The sequence below is a fragment of the Glycine soja genome, chromosome 6 (genome assembly GCF_004193775.1).
Source record: "Glycine soja cultivar W05 chromosome 6, ASM419377v2, whole genome shotgun sequence".
In the NCBI taxonomy this organism is placed as follows: domain Eukaryota; kingdom Viridiplantae; phylum Streptophyta; class Magnoliopsida; order Fabales; family Fabaceae; genus Glycine; species Glycine soja.
In genome coordinates this window covers 31287107-31311206 of record NC_041007.1, presented here as the reverse complement: position 1 = coordinate 31311206, position 24100 = coordinate 31287107, and the positions used below count along the sequence as shown (strand labels likewise).

Below are 24100 nucleotides of genomic sequence, written 5' to 3'. Positions count from 1 at the left end.
CTATGACATTTTATAACATTTTATTTTATCTTAACATGCACATGATAGCATGGCTAGTTAGTTTTAAGGAACTACAGAAAGATTATTTGAGTCACATAGAGAAGTATATATTAAGTTGTTTTTCACAAAGCAGCGCTACTTTTGATTTTAGCTTGAATTCTTTGGTTGCAGCAAAGTGATGCTTGACTATATATTGTTATATTGTTTAGGATACAAAGAATAGAGATAAGGTTTTATGTAACAAGATATATATACGAGGGTGTTGATTCAGGACTTTACCTTGAATAACAATTATAAACTCAAATCATTTTTTATTTTTAATAAATATCTGATTTTTTATTTGTTTCTTGATAAATTTTTATTTTATGTTGAGTTATTAATAAAATAACATTTTATTTTTTATTCTTGATGTTTTGTTTTAAGCTTTGAAAAAAAAAGAAAATTTTGTGTTTACTTCTTAATAAATTAGTAAATATTATTTTAGTATGTATTAATAATAAATGAGAAATATTTATCACAAAGCAAACACAAAAACAAATTTTATTAATTTATTAGTGGTTAAAAATAAATGTTCAATGATCAAAAATAAAATTATTATTATATTCTAAATTCATCGCAAAATAAAAAATTATTAAAAAATAAATACAAAATCAAATATTTATTAAAAATCAAAAACATATTTAAAAGTCTAAACTCAAATTTTCTTTCGCCACTTTTCTTCTCGCTACCGTCAAAATCCTCCACAAAACCTGTCTTCTCAATCGCACTCTAAATTTGGAGGAGCAAAATGACTGATATGGGAAACAAATAAGATGCTTTCATAATTAAAGATCAATACCGGGAAAATCCATTTAAATTTCTAATATATTGTAAATTGATGAAATTTAATGTTTGAGTAATGAAAAGTGTACGTTTATCCTTGAAGAAAGGAAATTGAGATTTTCAAAGGTGTGTTCAGCATGTGAGGCAATAAATTTGGATTGTAAAACCTGGCTCGAGTGTGCACGAGATCAATATCCCGACTAATTAAATATCCAGGATTTTATATGCGTGAAATATGAAAATTAGCTGAATCTGTCTATATTAAAATTGTGTGCATCTAATTTCAGTAGTCAATTATAAGCGAGAGAAAAAAGTTTAGTGGATTTAAATATTAATTAATTTTAATTTTTATCTTATTCAATAAAACCATCTAAAAATATTTTCAATTAATTAATTGACATTCTATTTCTAATTATTCTTTTTTTTTATATCAAGTATTAATGAAAATCATTTTGATTTTTTAAAATATAATTAGTATAATTAAATGATACTAGTATTAACTAAAAAATTTAATTAACACAAAAATTAGTTAAAATTACTTACTAGTAGTATATTAGTGTTCAAAGAAAGTATGTGTCTTTACTCCCTAAAATATATTTAAGTATATTTTTCTATTAGAAGTTGCGACTTAATTAATTGTGTCCATCAACTAAATTTCTTTGTGCAAAGAACATATTTATGATAATTTTTGGGTTCGTTTGATTTGTTAAAAAATATGATACTTTACATGATAAATATTTTTATTTTCCATTTGATTTGATTTGAAAAATGATTAGTGAACAATAAAAATCAAGCTGATGAGAACATGATAAAATCTCTAATTTTTGTTAGTCAAAAGATTGTGGGACAACTTTTTGTCCCAAGTAGAAAGTGTATTGTACGGGATCGGTAGGTAGTCAGTCTCAACCGACTACCACTAACCAATGGCACGTTCTCAATGGACATATTGGAACGAAGTAAGTTAGTTTCTATTCACATTATACACACCTTAGACAAACACTTACTTTACTACTAGAGTCCATTTTCAAGTACCCACTCCACGCCGGAGAAGGAGCTTAGTCTAAAGAAAACACGACATCCAACAAATCAAACAAGTATAGAACTTGATTAGAATATTTTGCGCTCGTTACAGGGCTGAAGTGAAATTTCCTTCAGTAAAAAGAGTTTATGGTAGTGACCAAGAGTTCAACATTTAGGTTGACCACCATGGAGGAAAGTTCAATGATACAGGGATGTAGGGAGTAGTTGGAAGCTCTACAAAAGAAAAACGTCGAGGAGATGGTCGTGTTATGACAAAAACAAGAAGTAGATTTGCAAGCATTGGGCCAAGAACACGAAGTTATCTTAGCGCAATTGCAACAATTGCAACCAAACACATAGAATACCATGCCTACACACCAACCTGAAGCAACAAAGGAAAACTCTTCACATGATACCAACCGTCAAGATGACACCATTGGACGTTCTCATCAGAGATCCCAGAGTGAGCAAGTTGGGATACATTGTCAACATCCCTTCGTCAATTGCATCCTTGACGCTCCCTTTTCTCTTAGATGGAAACCTTTGAACATCAAACGATATGATGAAACCACATATCTAGATGAACACCTAGAAGCCTACATCACCCAAGTAAACTTATACACTAACGATGATGTTATCTTATGTAGGGTCTTTCCAACTTCTTTAAAAGGACATGCATTAACATGGTGGCATCAACTTCTTGCTCGATCTATTGACATGTTTGCCACTCTAGTCGAACATTTTGGTGTTCAGTACGCAACATGTCGACCTCATGAAAAATAAGAAGGATAAAGAATGAAAGTGACAAAAAATGGTAATGTCTATGCTAATAATTTACATGTAAAACTTAGTTGAAATTTTGAAAGTGCTTTCATGGATCAAAATGTCAGTAAATGATTATGTTCGGGGACTAAAATGATAAGTTAAGTTCAAAGACATGATTGAAAAATCAACTTTTAGACATGTAACAATCATGTGGATGACATATGTCAATCGTTAACCGTAAGAAATGTCACGTGTGCATGTTAACGATAATGAAAGAGAATTAACGACAAAACCAATATCTTTACTTTTTTCACATTCAAGAATTAAATTCAAATTTTTCATCTTAAAGGAATCAATCTATCAACATCTTATACTTTCGAGGACCAAAATAGATATATATATTTACACCACTAATGATCTAAAGATGTTATGAGTGTTTAATATATGCTTTTTATTTATTTACTTTTTGTTTGGGCTGAAACTAAAAGTTTAATTATCAATTTAATTCTCAAATTATTTTAAAAGATTCAATTTATCCTTAAATTTTTAAAAAAATTCAATTTAATCCTCGAGTTTTTTTAAAATACATTCATTTAGTCATTTTCGTCTAATTAAACCGACACAAAGTATAAATTCCGACGGTTTTGACTTGAAATAGTTTTAATCACCATTATATTTATTTTTGTTTTCAAATTAAAATTTAATATACATGGAGGAAGTGTGGCATCGTTGTCTTCTGGGATCGCACCTTTCCCGACGAGCATTAAGTCGAAATTAAATCTTCTACCCATCGAGGACAGGTACTTTTATGCATTTGGCTTCCGTTGTTGGGTGTGTGAGTGGAATCTGAGAAGAAGCGATGTCCCGGCGATCGTACAAGACGGAGTTGGGTTGCATAGCATGCGACGAACTGGGCGAGCTGGGAGCGGGGAAGCCCCACTGGCTGGTGGAGACCCCTCAGCTCCTCTGCGCCATCGACACGCACTCTCTCCTCCTCGCCAACCGCTCCACCATCCTCCTCCTCTCCTGGTCCTCCGACTCCACCGCCGCTGCACCGCCGCCCCTCAAGATCCGACCCGACCTCTCCCCCATCGATGCCGAGTCCATCTCCGCCCTCGAGTGGCTCGCCTTCCGCGACCACCGCGTCATCGTCGCCGGCACCTCCTCCGGCTACCTCCTCCTCTACTCCCTCCAAGGGGAACTGATTCACCGCCAGGTAATCTCATCGTTGCCCCTCCCATCCCGCCTTCATGCCTTTCTTGTTGGTTAAGAATTTTAGGGAGAAATTATTGTGCCTTCCTTAGCCCTTTTTAGATTTGGCGTTTTGCTGGGTTAAGACTTTTTGGGAGAATTGCGATTTGAGACCCGAGAAACATGCTTGTGTTGTTCGGTTGGATCGATGCGTTTGTTTGGGAGATGAATTATAAAGGTTTAATGGTTGGGAGTTTAACGATTTCGTAGTTTGTTATTTGTGTGCTTGTAATTTGTACAATGTCGTCGATTGAATTTCTAATCAATGGCTATAACTATTGTTTATCTTTCAAAGTTCCCCCCTCAATTTAGTGGGTGTAAAATCTTGGACTTGGCTCATCCAAGGTTTTAAATATCGATGGCAGTCGCGTTGCAGTTTCATCACGTTTGTTGATATCGCGGAAAATTACAGACAAATGCGACCGATGTGGTCCCAGTTGCGGTTGCGGACAGTTGAAAAACCTTGATAATACGGCTTAAATAATGGTCATGTGGACCATTTTTTAAAAACCTTGGGATCATCTAATGCGAAGAGGATGCTCTTAAGTGGATATCAATTGCGGATTGCAAATAATGACGGAAAACTAATGATCTACTGTATTTATGCGGATAGTATCAGAGGCAAACAGTAGAAGTCGTACAGTGGTTGAAATCAGGGTTTTCGATAGCCGCACCGCAAGCAGCCCCTGCCCGCTACAGATGTTGCTGTAGCAGATCAGTTTAGTGTAGTGTCCATAGCGGGCTGAATAGCGACCATAGTGGGGGTACTAAAGCAGCGCTGTGTTGATTCCAAAAAATCCATCTGAACGGAGACAATAGAGCTTTCTTGGACAGATATTTTAGGATTTTAATTTCCAAAAATGAAATATATAGATGTAATAATTGTGAAAACGATTAAGACAACTTGGATTTAGAGGATGATGGTTGATGACTGATAATTCCCATCTAGGAAGCTTGTATTTGACATTTGTTGGTAATTACTGGTATGTTTTTTTTAAGACATCTATGACTTTTTTATTGTTAATTATGAATTATGAATGTCATAAATTTTGAGTAAATTTGATCATTTTTATGTGTATAGTATTCATTGAGTAGACTGTAAAAAAAAATTCAAAATAGAAGCTATTCTGCTATACTTTCTTTCACTAGTGTTTTTGAAGCCAGCTGCTGCACGTTGCTCTCCAGGATTTAAAACATTGGTTGAAATATATACTATATATAAATTATATATGTATAAAAAATTAAATTATATTCAAATAAAAGTAAAATGCATAAAAATTAGCATAACATTGACTCAAAGTTCAATTGGCCAAAGATGACAAGAGGATGCATGACACATGACACAACCACAACACCCATAACAACTGCAATAGCAACAGAGTTGCAATTTCAGATCCAAGGAATTCTGCAACGCAATAAATCTGGAAGATAATGTGTAATAATAATCATTGATTAGAAAATTAATGGTTTAGAAGTGTGATAAAATGAAATACATGTATCACAAATGCTGAAGTTAGTTACAATCTCAACGGTTGAATTTCCAAAAATTAATGTGCCAGTTAATTCAGCTAGTAAAGTCCTTTGTAGATGATCAGAAGGACTTAGGATCCATCTGCCTTCATCCGTTGCCCTCCTTTAAGAAGTAAAAAAATATTTTAATAGTGCTATTTTGTTTGAAATGAATGATTTTTTGGTGAAAAGTATTATGAATGACATTTTAACCAATTAAGATAGGAATAGGTAAGTGAGTTAAGAGAGAGAGTTGCTTTAAGATAGAGAAATGTTGTTCAGAGAGAGAAAGATTTATACTTTTGAGTTTCAAAAAATCTGTTTTGTACCTTTTAGCATTTTCCAAAATATTACTGCTCGAAAAGAACAAATGAAGTTTAAAATATAATTAAAATTTTGGGTGCAGATTTAAGATTGGCAAGTAGGTAAGGTGTACAAATCAGATAATATGAAAGTTTACATGCATATTTGTCCCTTTTTTTTGCATTAGTTTAATCATAGGTTTTATATCAAATTGCTTCCCTGTAGATGATTTATCCTGAACGAGTTTTAAAGTTAAGAGTTCGTGGAACAAAGAAAGATTTGATTCAAGATACCTCCTCAGAAGAGTTTTGTCTCATTATGTCAGGTGTAATTGCCCGTTTTGATGGCTCTGATATTCAGGTAAACACTAGTTTCTGTATCTCTTGGCTGTTGGAACTTCACTGAAATATAGATGAGTGGAAATGTAAAACTTTGTTTATTTTTTATTTTTTTTGGTGTTGGAATACTTTATTTTATTAAAAGTGAAATAGGGTGTCGTTGTTACAGTCTGAATTTTGGATTTGTGGTGGCTGATTATGAGTCTAATTGTAGGCTTTGTAATGTTGAAATGCAGAATATGCTGCAAAAATGGTTTGAAGAAGCAAACTCTCGATTTTCAGATCAAAACCCAAAGAGCCAAGATTCAGAGGATTTTGAAAATACTGATGTAAAAATACCTTACCAGTTATGGAATATTGGCAAGTATGGTACTTGTGCTGATGCAGCAATTACTGGCATAATGCCCCCTCCACTTATGGAACAACAACAGGTAAATTATTCTCTTAAATGATTGTGTTTTGTCTGGCATGGTAATGGTGTTCATTTGAATTTATTTTCATGAAATCCAAACAACAGAAATACAGAAAAGTGATTGGAGGAAATTATCATCAAATATTTTAGTATGTCTTAGCATCATATAAGATTTGTGAAGGCACATTTGTTTCTTTCATTTAATTGTATACTTATTCAGGTGTTAGTAGGCTTTTAAAAATTTCTTATTCCTTTTGGAAAAAAACTCACTCACTGTAATCACTTTTGAAAATTGTGACCTTTTAAAAAGTATAATAGGTTTGGTGATGTCTTTGATTTCTTGTGTGGCTTGTGTTTCTCAGTTTCATTTTGTCCTTCCATAATTATTGTGGTTTTATTTGAACCTGTAGATAATGGGAGCTTTCTGAAATTATTTCTGGTATTTGAATTCAGCTGCTTTTATTGTTGGGCAGTCAAATCAACGATATTATTGTGCAGTGGCTGTTGGAGAGGATGCCGTGATTTCAGCATACAGGTACTTGATGGATTATTTGGTATAATTTATGGTACTTCTTTGTCAATATGTGCTCTGATTTGCTCTATGATTTTTTTTGAAGTCATAGTAATATAGTATTATATTCACCAAGTTATTGTTTGATCCTTTGGAAGACTTTCTGAGAACAAAGGCAGGTCTTTAGTGGGAGCTATCTTGTCTAAAGTTGTACCTGCAACATTTTCCACTATAAGTTCTTTTTCTAAGTTGATATGGCGGAATGAACGGTCGTCTCCAAAGAAGTCAGATCTGAAGCCTCGGCCATTTGCTCGAGGTAGGAGTAACACCCATTATAGTGCTTGCCTTCTGTGATTATAAGTACACAGGCTCCTGCAGATAATAATATGGATGATGGTCAAGCCTAGTAAAAGGAAAAGAAAAATACATATTATCTTGCTAAATAGGATTGATTTTGACAATAGAAAAGTGATCCTATTATATTTTAACTATAACTAGAAGAAAAGGACTCACTCCAGAATAAGTTAATGAATACTTAGATACTTGTTAAAGGAAAGTTCTGCAGAATAACTGTTTTACAGGACACCTGTCTTTTCCTTTTTTGGCATTTTATTAACACTGGTGGAATTGATGTACTTCGATACTGAGAAACTCATTATGAGTGTCTAAAAAAAAATAATGAATACTTAGCTAAATCCCATTGCACATTCTGTTAGAACAGATATAGCTGAACCAACTGGATTTTCAACGATAAAATGCAGAGTTAATGTCCTTCATTATTGCTGCACCATTTCTAAATTCTTATCCTATTATCTTACTTTTTGCCTTCATGGTTCAATGCAGCTTCACCTCTGACATGTTTAAAGGATCACCCTAGGAAAGGTGAGAAGCTTACCTTATCACCAAGTGGTACATTGGCAGCTATAACAGATTCACTTGGTCGCATATTGCTGCTTGATACTCAAGCACTTGTGGTGGTGCGCTTATGGAAGGTTTTCTTTTGAACTTTTTGACCCCAACCACCACCTCACTCTTCCCAAAAGAAATATCAAAATGAAAATTAGTATTTTTTGCAGGGATATAGGGATGCCAGCTGTCTATTCATGGAGATGTTGGTGAACAAAGATATAGCATCATCAAGCTCTTCTTATTCTGAACCATTGAAGAGTGATTATTGCTTGTGTTTGGCTATTCATGCACCTAGGAAAGGAATTATTGAGGTTAGTCTTTTACCTTGCATTATAAGTGTGTTTTCACCTCTTTTTGTAAAACTATTGGAAAGCGTTGGCTGCAATTGTGCAATGAAAAATCTATAATTGCTATAATATAACAGTATATTCTCATTTTTACTGTCAGTGTAGCACTGATCCTCTACATTTTTATTCTTGTGCATAAAAAACTGAACCAGTCTTCTACTAGGATTGAATTGAACCTTTAGTGTTCTTACTTGGTAGATTCTTAATTTCTTTCCTTGATTGATAATGTCCTCCAGATCTGGCAAATGAGAACCGGACAACGTCTTAGAACGATTTCGTGCACAAAAGGTAGTAAAATGTTACAACCCAGCTACAGGTTTGGAGCATCAGTGTCCTCTCCTTATGTCCCTCTGGAAGTTTTCTTGTTAAATGGGGACTCAGGTCAGATATCAGTCTTAAATAGAACCTTGGATTCTTGATAGCTTTTGTCGTTAATTTTTTTATTCTTTCTATTTGCTAAATCAAAAACAATATTTGTAAAAAGAAAAAGACAGCATGATGTTATTAAGCCCGTTATATGCGAGATCATAGAATGGTGGATCCACTTGCATTTCAATTCAGTAATGGTGATTATTGTCTTCCGTTAGTGCCCTAGCTTAGTGAAAAGGATATATTGCTAAAGTTACTATAAAGATCCCTGCATCTCTTAATGAAAACTTTTGGTGAAAGTGTAGTAAGGCGCTTGATCAAGAAAGGACGAGCGAAGCTTTTTTATTTTTAGAATTGGTAATTAACTGATTATAAATTTTTACTTTTATTTTTATCAAGCAGATGCACGAACCGTGGGATTGATTACACTTTTTTTTTTTTTTGCAAATGCAACATTAATTTTTTTTTACAAAAATTATAACCACATAATTATGTTCAAACATAATTGATTATGCACTTTGAATTTATTTTTTAAAAAATAACTCAACATGATGAATTATCACAAAAAGGTAACGTGCATCATATTTGTAAAAAAAATAAAAAAACTGAATCGACTATGATTACCGCATAATTAATTATGGTAACAAAAAAAAACATCTTTTTGTCCGTCAATTTTATTTTTAAGATTGGGATAAAATTATAAATTCATAATTGATTATTTTTTTTTATTACTCATCTAACTAGTTTAATTTAAAATATTAATCTCTTTTCACCTCTCTTCTATCTATACTAAACTCCACTTTTATCTCTCTTTCATTTTATTTCATTCCTTTTCATTCACCTCTACAAAATACAACTTTAATTTGGTTTTAATTGTTTGTTTGAATGAAAACTTTATTAGTTCGGTCATTAAAACTGATCAAAGAAAAAAAATAACGAAGTTAATTACTAACAAAATTTAATTTATATCAAAGAGCTGATAAAAGACAACATTGATTGATCACGATAAAGTAAGCTACGAGATCAGACAAACTTTTCTTGTGGCATCCCCAAGATAATGGTTAATACAATGTTACTGATAAAAAATACACTAAATTTGTCTTTTTCTTAACTTAATAAAAACCTTTCCGTTGGACCTATAACATGGCTTTGGCATCATCTTTTTGTAATGACAAATTAGAATTTTGTTATACCTTTTTCTTTTCTTGATTGTTATACCTAAATTGACTTGGAAAAAACAATTCATATTTTATTTTTATCTTCTTCACCTCCGCGAGTTCCTCCTTCTATGCTAAACTACGTTCCTCACTAGATACATGGGAGGTTAGCTCTATGAGTAGAGAATCATCACAAAATAATGTACATGTTTATTAGTTTATATATAGTTGCAAGCCAAACTCTCTAGTGTTTATTATATATGGTAGCAAAATGCTTTTGTTATGTATGTAAATATTTTGGAGTCTATATTGTATAATTTTGTAAAATATTAAGAACTAAATATTTAATATGTTTTTATAAAAAAAATATTTAATATGTGTTATATTATGGTATGTACTAATTATAACTGACTGTATTTATAGATTTTTTTCATTACTTCCTTATTTTCTTTCACATAATATGGAAAAACATCAATAATACTTCTTATATTATTTCACTGTTTCATTATTTATATACAATTTCCTAATATACTTAGGCATAACACAAGTTTAATGTCCATGATAGTGTAAAATAAATATTCATTCAATCATAAATGACCATTTGAATTATTTTATGATAATTTTTTAAAAGTTAACAAACTTATCATACATGGTGGGTTGTCATTAGATGATTATGTAAATTTTTTTACACTATTAGTATATAACTCTTTTTCTCAAAAACAAAATCCTAATATACTTCTTATCTTTCATATTAATTAAATACTCTCTTATTTTTAGTTTTTTTTTAAAAAAAACTTTTTCATCTATAGTAGTAAATATTTAAAACTATAATAAAATTTAGCAAAAAGATAAATCTATAATATAAATATATTTAATATACCATCAATAAATAACAATTAAAAATCTACTAAAAATGGATTCTTATTTATAAGATCTCATCACCTAATTCATTAGAATTAAAATAAATGATTAATTTAATTCATAACAATAAATTTATCTTTAATTTATATAATTTTTTAAAAAATATCATTATCATTAATATTTTTATTTTTTTCTAAATATATGTCAATATATTTAGAAACACTTCATATTTTGGAATCATTGTATGCATTTTCTGGCATAAATGACTCAAAATCTCTGTAAGACATCCAGTAGAGCTAAAATATTAATTTGCATTAGTAATTTTAAAAACAATAAAATTGACATTTGAATAAATAAATATAAAAACAAAGGATTCAACCTCCTCATTACGCATGTTGTCGAATCTAAACCTGTAGTCAATGACATCACCGCGTGGGATTTCACAAAATCGTAGGCCTCTACCGCTCCATCTCGGTTAATGTGATAAGTTAATGTCGGATACATTATTGAAAAATGAGCTTTGTTTGAGTTGGAATTTTTGGTTTACCTATTTGCCAATGGATATGACGGTTGGCGCTCGACCCTTGGTTGAATGAACGACATGCGATACCATGTCCAAGACTATGATAACAGTGTACATCCTCCCATTTTTTTGGATGAGAGATAAATAGTCCTACACATTCTTTGTACAGATGTGCTAAACATGTCAAACCCCAACTTATCAGTTAGCCCGATCAAATCTGCTAATAAGGATAGATACATTTGGTGAACTCTATTCCTTGACTTGTGTGGCATCAACATCCCACCAATGAACCATAAAATGTATGCTCTACAATGGCCTGTTAGTTGTTGTGGTGTGGGTTCTGCTAGGAGAGTCAACATGTATTCTTTTAACCACTTTAGTTTAAGTGTTGATCCCACTAGTACGTTCTCTAGGAAACAATACCTATATATTCTGTGCACATTTGTTCACAATCAAAATATGCTGGGCCAATAACTAGTCTACCATCAATGTATAAACCCAATTATAGAGCAACATCTTCCAAGGTGATTGTGCATTCATCAACAGGAAGATGAAACGTGTGTGACTCAAGTCTCCACCTTTCAACCAAAGCAGTCACTAAAGCGTCATTGATTTTAACTTGTCCGAGATTTGCAACATCTGAAAACCCAACTTGAACCAACAAAGGTTCAATTTTGGGATCTAAAGAGGGCATTGTCTGAGCATATGACTTGATTACATCATTAGTTACCTGAAGAAATGAAAATAATACAACATCATCATTTCTGACTCATGACTTGATTAACATTCAATTAAATAGTATGTATTACATACTTCTTCATATCTATGAAGGTGTTGTTTCCAAAGAAAATGATCAATTGTAGATGTCATTGTTTAGGCTTTGGTGCTAACATCAAGAAGAACTTAAAAAAGGATATATGAGAACCAGAGAAAGTGAGTATGTTAGTTAGCATATATGATGGCAATACATGCAATGTATTTATAGGAAAAATGTAACAGTAACACAACTCATTCAGTGATATCTAGGCCGTTGATTTTGTCGGTGGGATCTTGGTTGTTCAGTGTTCATTGCTCCAATCGGTGATATCTAGGCTGTTGATTTTGTCGATAGAATCTTGGTCATTCAATGTTCGTTGCTCCAATCGGTGATATCTAGGACGTTGATTTTGTTGGTGGCATCTTGGTCGATCATTTTGAAGTGTATGTGACAAGCCATTAAACATTATAAATATGGTATGCAGTAAGGTAGTTTGATCCATCACCTCAACCAGAAACCTTTCTACAACCCTGTACCCTAAACCATTGCTTCGTCATCAGTCAATGTGATTGTGTATTATGATGGCATGATCATAACAACTAAACATGACTCAACGTTTGTAAACAGTTCACCAAAGATCGTTCAACTTGACAACATAATGTCATTGAATGCCTTGAAGTAGGCTATTGGAAATAACATTAGTCTACCAAATGGTGAAGTGGTGAAGGATATTCATTTTCAATTTCCTGTATCATTTGTTGGTGATTGTGGCAGGTACATTGCATGCATGTTACATGATGATGAGGATGTAATGACTATGTTTTCCATGTTTGTAGACATCTCCAAGCTCACATGCCTGGAGTTGTATATTACCATTGTGCACCTGGCCATACAAACATTTGCACATCCACCACCAATTTCTGGCAGCTCTTTCAATTTTCAGGGTTTGGATAAATACCTCGCTCAAGCAATGAACCTTGAATCGAGTTTTGAAGAACTATGGGAAGGAATGATTATTTCAACCAAAACACTTGATACAAATAAGAATCTAAGTGCCCAAAGTTGCCCTCATGGATTCATATCTTCAAGTCTTAGTAATTTTTCTTATCTTTTCCCACTTGGTTCATGTGTTCGCGAGCTGAATCAAGACCCAAAAGTTGTCTTAATGGATTTATTGAGATGAAAACTATGAAATGAAACATTATTTAAATTCAAACACTTGATACAAATAAGAATCTAAGTGCCCAAAGTTGCCCTCATACATTCATTACTTCAAGTCTTAGTAATTTTTTCTTATCTTTTGTCACTTGGTTCGTGCATTTGAGAGCTGAATCAAGACCCAGAAGTTGAATTAATGGCTTTATTGACATGAAAAATATGTTATTGAAACATTATTTTAACCAAAACACTAGATACAAATAAGAATCTAAAGGCCCAAAGTTGCTCTCATGGATTGAAATTTTTAAGTTTTAGTAATTTTTCCTATGTTTTGTCACTTGGTTCATGCATTTGAGGGATGGATCAATACCCAAAATTTGTCTTAATAGGTTTATTGACATGAAAACCATGAGAGTGAAACATTATTTTAACCAAAATAGTTGATACAAATAACAATCTAAGTGTCAAAAGTTGTCCTCATGGATTGAAATCTCCAACTCTTACTAATTTTTTCTTGTTTTTGGCCACTTGGTTCATGCACTCTTTTTGTCTCACTTACAGGTTCAATTTATTTCATACCCTTATCTGCTCACGTCAGGGAATCCAATGCTTTACAATCTCATGTATTCATGTCAATGAATCCAATGCTCTAAATCCTAACCCTTACCCTAGGTTGTAAATCCTTAACCCTAACCCCGGACCCTACACTTAAGAGGAGGCAAAGCCTTTGTTGTATGATGTTTCTTGTGCTCTTATTTTTCTCTCACTCACAGGTCCAATGTATTTTAGTGATGAGAATCCTGAAACTGGTCAAATACAGGCTAAAGGTCCAAGTGGAGAAGGACGAAGGCCCAAGTGGAGAAGGACAAAGCCCCCGAGTGGAGAAGGATGAAGGCCCAAGTGGATAAGGATGAAGGCCCAGAGGCAAAGACACTACCAAAACTATTAATTGTTGATGAAGGCCCAGATTAATTTTAAGGCCCATACTAAAATATGTTCTATTTTTATTAATAATTTTTATTTATTGTAATTTTGGCCCAAACTATTTAGAAGGCTCATGTCTATTTTTATCTTTTTGTTCAGATACACTATAAGTATTGGTTTTTGTTTTCAATAAAGGAACTTTTGGCATTTTCATAAAATTTGGTGAGAGCTTCTCTCTAGGTTCCTTGTTGAACCAATCTCAGACTTATCAAGGTAATCCTTGTGGCGTCTACCCTGACTTATCTTCCTTCATTGGAAGTGGCGTCATCCAAATCTCCGTAGCCTGTATCAAGCGATCCGCTCCTAGTCAGGATCACATCAGTATGTTAGTGGATGAAGGTAATAATTGAAATAACGTTAAATAGTGAAAAACCCTTAATATTACATCAAGAGTAGTTTTGGTAAGTTGAGTCTCAACACGCTCCGTAATTCTACTTCAACCGACAACTCACTGCCTGAGTGTTTGTATTCTATCTCTTTAATGTTCTCTGCTTAATTATCTTCATTTATGTCAAATTTTATATTCCATATCATTATTTGACTCATATCAAATTTAGTTCATTGATTGCTTAAAATTGAACATATACAAATTCTAAGTACAATCAAAGTCCCTGTGGACTCGACACTCAGTTTTACTGTTTTAATTTACTACTTGGACAAATTAGTGCACTTGCCAATCGGTTAACAGTTAACCTGCTAGTGTCCCCTGCATTGATTGAACACGCCTCTCAACCTTTGCAAACCAAGGGATTCCAAGGCAAACTGAGGCAAAAAACTTTTGAAAAAATTCACTTCAACTTATATTTAAATAAATAAATTATATTTTATTTTATCATCAATAATTAAAATTGTTATATAAATTTAAAGATGAAAATAAAAATAAACAAGTGATTTAAAAGAGATAGACATACATTAAAATTATGAATGTGCAAAAAATTACTTTAAAAAGTTATATTGATTGATATAGATTTTATTTTTAAGTTTCATTTAATCTATTTAAAAGCTTAATTTGGTATATTAATCTATTTACAAATCTATTTTATATTAAAGTTTTTATATAAGTCTAATTTTTCTTTATATTACACAATAGCCTCATAAATAATTGAGAAAAAAATTATGTTAAATAAACTATAATCTATAAAAAATCAAAATTATCATTACTCAAAACATGATAAAGATGAAAATACATAAAAATAAACAAAAAAATAATGTAGCGAAAATATCATCTTAAAAAAAATTAAACAACACATTCTCTTAAATAAACTTTATTTAATTTTAAACAACAAATAAAATTAAAAAATAACAAAAATAATACAAAGTGTTATCAAACTAAAAATTATTTTTAGTTTAAACAATTTAAATATAAATATAATTAATTAAAAATGAAAAAAATTAAAAAAACAATTTACAAAAAAAATTAAATTAAAAAAATAAATATAAAAAAAAACTACGTTATGAAATCGATTTCTAGGGAACCGATTTCATAAAGTTGATTGTAAATCATGCAAGTTTTGATGATGTCAAAAATAATTTGCTTGATAATGAATGTCATCATCAAAAAGGGAGAGAATGTGAATGTATGTATACATGATTTTGATGATGCCAAAGAAGAATCAAACAAGGTTGCTTCAAAGGATAAACAATGCTTCAAGATTAATACAAGATTGCTTCAACAAACAAAGTCTTGTTTCAAGATTTACTAAAGATCAAGTCTTACCTCAAAACAAAGTATTTCCTAGATATGTAAGGCTCTGGTAACCGATGACCAGGCAGTGTAATTGATTACCAGAAGACAAGTTTGAAAAATAGTTGTTTAAAAGGGTTTTGAATTTGAAATTTGAACCTTTAATTGATTAACAGATGTGTGTAATCGGTTACCAGCAACGAAACTCTTGAAATTCAAATTCAAAAGTTATGACCCTTCAAAATATAATTGTGCAATCGATTACCAGAAACCTGTAATCGATTACCAGTGAAGAAATTCAAAAAAAGCTTTTCGAAAAGACACATCTCTTCAAACCATTTTGAAAAGACACGAAGGGTCTATATATATGTGTGTTTGACTTCAAAAAGCAAGAGAGAGATTTTTCAAGAGAATTTCATTGCCAAATGCTCTCTCAACAACTCTTGGGCAAACACTTGCAAATCTATTAAGAGTTCATGGAACTTCAATTGTAATATTCTTATCTTAAAGAGAGAATTTTTTTTTCTTCTTCTTCTTCTTATTCAAAGAGATTGATTAAGAAACCGAGGGTCTTTTAAGTTGTAAGGATTCCTGAGCACAAGGGATGGGTTGTTCCTATGTGGTTCAGACTTTGTAAAAGGATTTTTACAAAGAAAGTGAAAAATCTCAAGTGGGTTGCTTGAGGACTGGATGTAGGCACAGGAAGTGACCAAACCAGTATAAATCGAGTTTGCATTTCTCTTTTCCCTTATCTCTTTTATTTTATTGCAATCAATTTTGTCTTGCATGTTTAAAAAACATTATTAAATTGATTGTTGCATCTTCTTCTGCATTCTGAGCCTATCACTTAGAAGGAGCGTTAAAAGTTTGTTAGTGGAAAATTAATTCATTCCCTCTTAAGTTATTGAGGTCGCTGGTCCATCATTGATTAGTCAAAAGATAAACACACGCTATGACATCAGTTCCCCAGGAATCGATTTCATAACGTGGTGTTGTAAAAAAAATAAAACCATAGTTTAGAAATCAATTTCTCAAACCGATTTCTAAACGAAGGCAACAAAAAAATAACACTATTCATGTTAAGAAATTGGTTCCCTAGGTATCAATTTCTTAACATGAACACTCATTTGTATCATTCCCATAAATATTTTTCTAGTTGTATTGTTTACATAAATATTTTATTTTTTCTATTATTTGCATGAAAAAATTCCTGATTATGTATGTTTTAAGAATTTTATGTGTTATTTTATTTTAATGATTATCATCTAAGTTCAATCGTACTGTCCTTTTAATAATAGTAGTAATTTCACTTTACATTAACTTTTACTATTTATTGTGATATATTAACTAATAATTAACTAATTATATTATAAAACAAGATTACTAAGAATTTGGGAAAATAAATACCGAGAGGGATGACACATTAGTAAACTTGTCTAGTTTCATTTAAGGATTAATTTTTTTAAAATATTAATGTGGATTAATTCATATTTAAGTACTCATACTTTTATATCAATCATCAATGTAAACTATTAAAATTGAACATGTTTTACTTATTTAATTTGTTTAGGTAAAACAATTAGATCACTTAAATATATCCATTTTTCATAAATATTTAACTAAATTATATTTATATTGAGTTTTTAAATATATCCATTTTTCATAAATATTTAACTAAATTATATTTATATTGAGTTTTTAAATATATGCATTTGTCTTAAATGCTATTCTAGATAAGTTATATTATTTTATAAATTAATGAATATAAAACAAATTAAAATAAAAAAAGATAATTTTTTTATAAAAAGAAACTGTTACAGAAAATAAGAAAACAATTTATAACAAATAAAAGAACTCCAAAAGAAATAACAAAAAAAAGAAATCGTTCATATTCTGAACTTCTTTTTTTTTTAAAAAAAAAAAACTTATGGAATAACCCATTTCATAAGGTGATTTTGAAAAAAAAACATGGTTATGAAATGAGTCCCGATAAATCGATTTCATAACTTTTCCTTTACTTTGATATGTATGAAAAATATTTGTGAAATTTCATTTTTTAGGATATTTTTAAATCAATTATTTTTTATATGTCGAAATGGACAATTTCATTGTTTATAATTAAAAAGAATTTTTATGAGAGTTTTTTTTTAACAAACTCTAATTTATATTTCTCCTAGTTAATTTTGTATAAATTATTCTCTTTATTTTTTTAAAAAAAAGGAAAACGCAACACCGGTGAGAAATCGGCTTGAGGAAATTAATTTTTTGCATGCATGGTAATTTATATTATTTATGTAAATAATTTTTTATTGTATTATTTAAATAAAATTTTAATTTTTTTAATTATTGGGATGAAAAAATCACGAAATCTTACTAAGATGTGAAATAAATTGAATCGGAAAAATTATGAGTACAATCAACAACACCTACCCCAGTCTCTGTGTAGCATAAAACCACCCGCTCAAATCATAAATAAATCATCTTAGCAATCATCACTCACCCCTCCCTCTAAACCAACAACATGGACAATTATTTCTTCCTCTTCATCATCATCATCTTCCTCTCCCTCTCCCTCTTCCACCACCCCATTTCCGCATCAAATCTCCACAAAATCAAACAACTAACTCCAAATTTCCCCCTTGAACCTTTATCCTCCAATGACCCTCCACCACTCCCCACCGAATACTTCGAGGTAACAACACCCATTGAACACCCCAAAACAAAACCTTGCTCCCACCACATTCTCCACCACGACTTCGCCTACACCTATGGCCACCCCCCTGTTCTCGCCACCTACACCCCTCCCTCCCATTGCCCCTTCAACACCTTCTCCAAAATCGTGCTCCAGTGGAACGCCACGTGCAAAGGAAGACAATTTGACCGCATTTTTGGTGTGTGGCTTGGTGGGGTTGAGCTTCTCAGAAGCTGCACTGCAGAGCCAAGAGCCACTGGCATTGTTTGGAGTGTTGAAAAGGACATCACAAGGTACCGTTCTTTGTTGTTAAGTCCACAAAATCAAAGCTTTGCTGTTTTTCTTGGGAACGTTGTGGATAAAACCTACACTGGGGTTTACCATGTTGATGTCACTATGCACTTTTACCCTTTGGGATATTTTGATGGGGAGAGCTCAAAGATTGGAGTTTTAGCATTTGGGGGTGGTGTTCATGCTGATTTGGTCCTACCCATTTCTAGAAACCTTCCATTGAATGATGGGTTGTGGTTTGCTATTCAGAATTCCAGTGATGAGGGTTTGAAGGAGTTTAGGGTGCCTCAGAATACCTATAGGGCTGTTTTGGAGGTTTATGTTTCATTTCATGAGAGGGATGAGTTTTGGTATGCTAACCCTCCTGATGAGTATCTGATTGCTAATAATCTCAGTGATGTGCCTGGGGGTGGTTCTTTTAGGGAGGTTGTGGTTTCTCTTGATGGGAATGTCGTTGGTGCAGTTTGGCCCTTTAGTGTGATCTACACTGGAGGGGTTAATCCCCTCTTGTGGAGGCCTATTACCGGGATTGGCTCGTTCGATCTTCCCTCGTATGATATTGAGGTCACACCACTTTTGGGGACCTTGTTGGATGGGAAGAGCCATTCGGTGGGGTTCAGCGTGACGAATGCAGTGAATGTTTGGTTTGTGGATGCAAATTTACATCTTTGGTTGGATGGGAAGAGCAGTAGGACAGAAGGAGGAGTTGTGGATCTTGTTGCCAAGCCTTTGGTTGAGTCTCTGGTGAGTGACTTTGAAGGTTTGAATGGAAAGTTCTGGACTAGTGCAAGGAGGTCCGTTTTGTCTGCTGGTTGGGTCAGATCCTCATATGGGAATGTTACTACCAGTTTTGTCCAAGATTTTGTTTTCAACAATTCAATGGTGATGGGGAAGAATGGGAATCAGCAAATTGTGAATCAAGTGATTCTTTTCAATGACAGTGTTCATGCTAACCTTCCATCACCCTTTGTTAAGGACACATACAGAAAATTTTCCCTATACTTGGACACTGACGAAATGGATCAGGGCGATGATACTTATTTATCCGTTTCAAATGTTACATTGGGATTTGATGTGGACAAGTCTACGAGCTCGGCTTTTGGATTTTCAAAGAGCTCTCTCAAAAATGTGCAGGATGCTCAGGGTACTATGGTTATCAAAGGGAATTTGGTTGTTAGGGGATTGGGTGAAACACAGCAAGATTACAGTTACACAAGTGATGGATACTGCTATTCTAGGAAAGTTGGCAGCTCAAATTACACAATTCTTTACGACAAAGTCAGACATTCGTGTAACAAAAGAAGTCACTCTCATCTTGGTCCTCATTCTATCAAAAAGTTGTTCATTCTCTAGGTTCCCTTCTTATAAGAACATAGAACTTTATTCTCCCCGGCTCAGTCCCACAAGTCCTTCCTTTCCATAAAGATTTGCCTTTCTAGCTCCACTCTCAGACTCAGGGATTTGTTCTGTGCTTACTGTGTCAGTTTGTTACATATTTGCCACTAAGATTTGTCTGTTTTACTCTCTCTCTGTCTCTCTCTCTTTTCAATAAATATGCATTATGCAATGACAAAATTGTGATTTTCTTCCACAGTTTAATCAAACATGATTAGTTTTCAGTGCTTGTTTACATGTCTTAGAATGTTTCTGCTTGAATAGATCTGCATCAACATACATATTTAGTATTCTTGAATTGAAACAAAAGTGTGGCGGGCCTTTGCCCCCGTAACAAGCTTTTTTGGCATCATATCTGAGAGATACCTGGGAAGGATTTTAAGCTAACCTGACAGCATTAATGGGTTTCATATTATTTTGCAAGAATGAGTCATATGCTTCACTTATTCTTTTGTTAAATACTATTTTAGGAGTTCCTGTAAGAATGGCGACAAGTATAGGGAAAATGTAAATTTGTTTGTTTTGTGTCAAGAAGGATGTTTAAGTTTGAACTGACTCGTGACCTACCATTTATCAATATTTTAATTTCATGCTGCTATTACAAAACCAAATGAAACTGAAGTTTAAGTTTATTTGCTCATAGTTGGTAATGTGCAACATTTTAGAAGCTACTCAAAAAATATGTCATATCAGGTGTAAAAGAAACTAAAATAAGGTATGAGTGCAAAATAATGTTACTCCATGAGAAGTTTATTTCAAGGGTTGGTTTCCAGGTGGTTAAGCTTTCAGACTTGAGCTGAAAGATAAGCAAAATGATGCATAGCGGAACCATAACAATGCTACTCTACCCTAGCTATTGTACCTATGTGTTGCGGAGGAATATGAAATGACGATTTCATGTTATGCCTGTGTTGATTTTAGGAGCAATGTTTTAAAATTTGAGAAATTAAAATCATTGAACTTGAAAATTGGAAAATGAAATCGAGTTAGTTTTTAAAATTTTCAATTTTTAGAATTGAAAATTTTTGGAGAACAATTTCTAGCAGTTTATAGCTGCCAAACTAAAAACTAAACAGAAAAGTAGTTTGAGGAACAAGATTAGTCAAACTTTAATTGAGGAACTAAAAATAAAAATTTTGAACAATTGAGATACTAAACTACATTTTATCCTTTTTATATTAATCTTTAAAATATGTTTTTTTTTGTTTCTATAAAATATCTAAAGTTTATTTTTAGTCTTATAAAAAATTTCATCTTATAAAATTATAATGTATTATTTTTTAATTTAAAACTAGATTGAGGTGATTCTGAACGTCTGTGTGGCATATGATTGTCTACTAAAAAAGGAGGCCTCTAATAGCGGGTTATTGGAGATGGAGTACGATGGAGGAGGCCTCCTCTCTTTTTTATGAATGTTGCATGCTTTGTTAAGGCAGGTGACATGGCTTCTGCACTAGGCATGCACGAGAAGATGGTCTTTAATGATTAACTTCACTAATTAATGGCTTTTTCCGAGTTGGATGGGTGAACCATGGCTTGGACCTATGGCGTGAAATTAATGCGAGGAGTATTCTTATTATTGGGCATTTCCAGATCCATCGGAAGTTGTGTGTCACGGCTGACGTAGGTTGATGGTGGTGGTGGCGTTCGCTGCGCATGGAGGTTGATGGTGGTGAACCCGAACCAATTTTTTTTTATATTTTTTTCCTACAATGTGATTCTAATTCCCAAAAATTGTGTTATGTTATTTTTAAATTTGTTTATCTGGCAGTTTTTAATTCTCAAAAATTACATTTAAAAATTTAAACTAAAAAATATCACGTAGATGTGGATTACTTCAAATCTAATTCTAAGTTAAAAAAGTAATATATTATAATTTTACAAAGAAAAAAAAATAAATGAAAAATTTTATAGAAATTAAAAACAAATTTTAGGTATTTTACAAGGAAAAAAAACATTTTATTTTTATTGAAAAGAAATATTTCAAACATTCTAAACTGAAAGTTGTCACTTATAATAAAAAATTAAAATAATATAATTATAAAATGACTTTTCTATTTATATATTTTTAAATTAAAACTTTAATTCAAAGAGGCGTGTAATAACATATGTTAGTTTTTGAAAAATAATATAAAACATTTTAAAATCTTAACATGTAAGAATCTTTAAAATTTTGAATTAGGAATTATAAACTAAAATTAATAATATATTTTTTTTTTGCTAAATATCAATAATGTATCTAGATATAAAAAAAATTTAAATTATTAATCATTATTGTGTAATACAAATAGTTAGTAAGATTCAACTGATTATTATATCTTAAAAGATATGGAAATAATAAAAATAAGAATTAAATTTATGCTTACTCAATAAACTATTTACATTTTATCTTAATTTGAATATGTTGTAATTTTGAATCAAAATATATTAATTTTATTAATTAATTTGAATTAAAATATATATTATGCCTAATTACTTTAAACTAATTAAATATATTAAAGAAGAATGATTGAGTGTTTCATGTTGAATATTTAAAATATTTTATTAGTTACTGAATTACAATAATTAGTTGAGAGATACATGTGATCTTTGATCTAAAAAACAAAAAATATAAATTGATACCCATCTTTACCGCACAATTATGTATTTTAACCTATAAAACAATCAAATCAACATTATTTTTGTGATCCTTTTGTTATTTTTTCTTTTCTTGACCCTTTTTTATTCTCTAACTTTGTTTGAATTAAAAATAAAAATATTAGATATTAATAATTGTTATCATTATGTATATATGAGTGACGGTAAAATTATGCTCAATCAAAAATACTATAAAAATTAATTTTTTATTCTTGAATTTCATAATTATCTTAAATTTTGTATGCAGATAATTATACATAAATTATTACATGTACAATTAGTTTTTTTATTACTTACATATGTTAATAAAAAATTAGTTTATTAATAATATCAATATTAATAATAAGTATAATGCGTATGTAGTAAAAAAAAGTATGATACATGTATAATTAATATAAATAATTGTTAATCATTTTCATTATTGTAATTGCATTAAAATTATTATATATAACTTGTGTTTTTTAATTTCAAATGAATTCTCTTTCAAAACAAAATCAAATATATTTATTGTTTAGAGCTTTTGAGGATGTCTCATGTAAATATTTTTTGGAAAATATTTTCATGTGTATATACTATAAATATGCTATATTTATTAAATGAGAAAAAGAACTATACACTAATAATGTAAAATATTTTTATATAATCACTTTAAAATCATATCAATAATAATTTAGTATTGGATGATGGTATAAAACTACTTTACACTATTAGTACATGATCATTAAGCTCTTACATATATAATGTAATAAGTTGAATATTATAATAATTATATTATATATATACATATTTATTAGTAGAAGGGAGAGTAATTATATCTTAATATAATAACTACTAAAATTATATGTAAAAATCAATTTGATTATATTTTTTCTATTTGATATTTTGCTATTTTGATTTTATCTCCAAGATTCATTAAATTCAAACACAAATCTCTCAGATAATAATACATATAGAGAGAGGGGGAGACCAATGAGAGAGGCTCTTGTCATAGCATATCAAATTATTAATCGTAACGCATCAAGATAATACATTAGAACCATAGGATAAGATGCAATAGGATAATGCTATTATATCTATTTGTACAACAAATAACAAATTATAATAAGATAAGATAACTTTCGTATCTTCATCAAATGGACCCTATACGTTCATATATTATTTTTTTAATAAATTTTAAGGGGCCTAAAATTATTTTTATAAAGGCATATACGCACTTTAAAAAAATTATTGTATTAAAAAAAGTTTTACCATATGACATCACTATATTCATTCTCACTAAATTATAATTGCATAATCATTAATTATTAAAAGATTTACTTAATATAATTAAATTTTAATTATCATTAGTCACTAAATTTTTACTATTAAAAACACTAATATTTTTTTTCTAATTATAGTTACAATC

At 31.1% G+C, this 24100-nt stretch overlaps 2 protein-coding genes across 2 annotated transcripts; both read left to right on the top strand.

The window, feature by feature from the left end:
* The first annotated feature begins 3291 nt into the window (after nucleotides 1-3291).
* LOC114416779 (rab3 GTPase-activating protein non-catalytic subunit-like) lies at nucleotides 3292-8765 on the top strand. Its single transcript, XM_028381787.1, has 8 exons — nucleotides 3292-3823; nucleotides 5896-6030; nucleotides 6245-6439; nucleotides 6894-6955; nucleotides 7090-7247; nucleotides 7775-7923; nucleotides 8008-8151; nucleotides 8424-8765. Exons 1-8 carry the CDS (start codon nucleotides 3467-3469, stop codon nucleotides 8604-8606), a joined length of 1383 nt encoding a protein of 460 aa, XP_028237588.1. The 5' UTR covers nucleotides 3292-3466; the 3' UTR covers nucleotides 8607-8765.
* A 9361-nt stretch (nucleotides 8766-18126) lies between these two features.
* LOC114416778 (peptide-N4-(N-acetyl-beta-glucosaminyl)asparagine amidase A-like) lies at nucleotides 18127-20287 on the top strand. The gene has a single exon (XM_028381786.1). It carries the CDS (start codon nucleotides 18202-18204, stop codon nucleotides 20014-20016), a length of 1815 nt encoding a protein of 604 aa, XP_028237587.1. The 5' UTR covers nucleotides 18127-18201; the 3' UTR covers nucleotides 20017-20287.
* Nucleotides 20288-24100: the final 3813 nt, after the last annotated feature.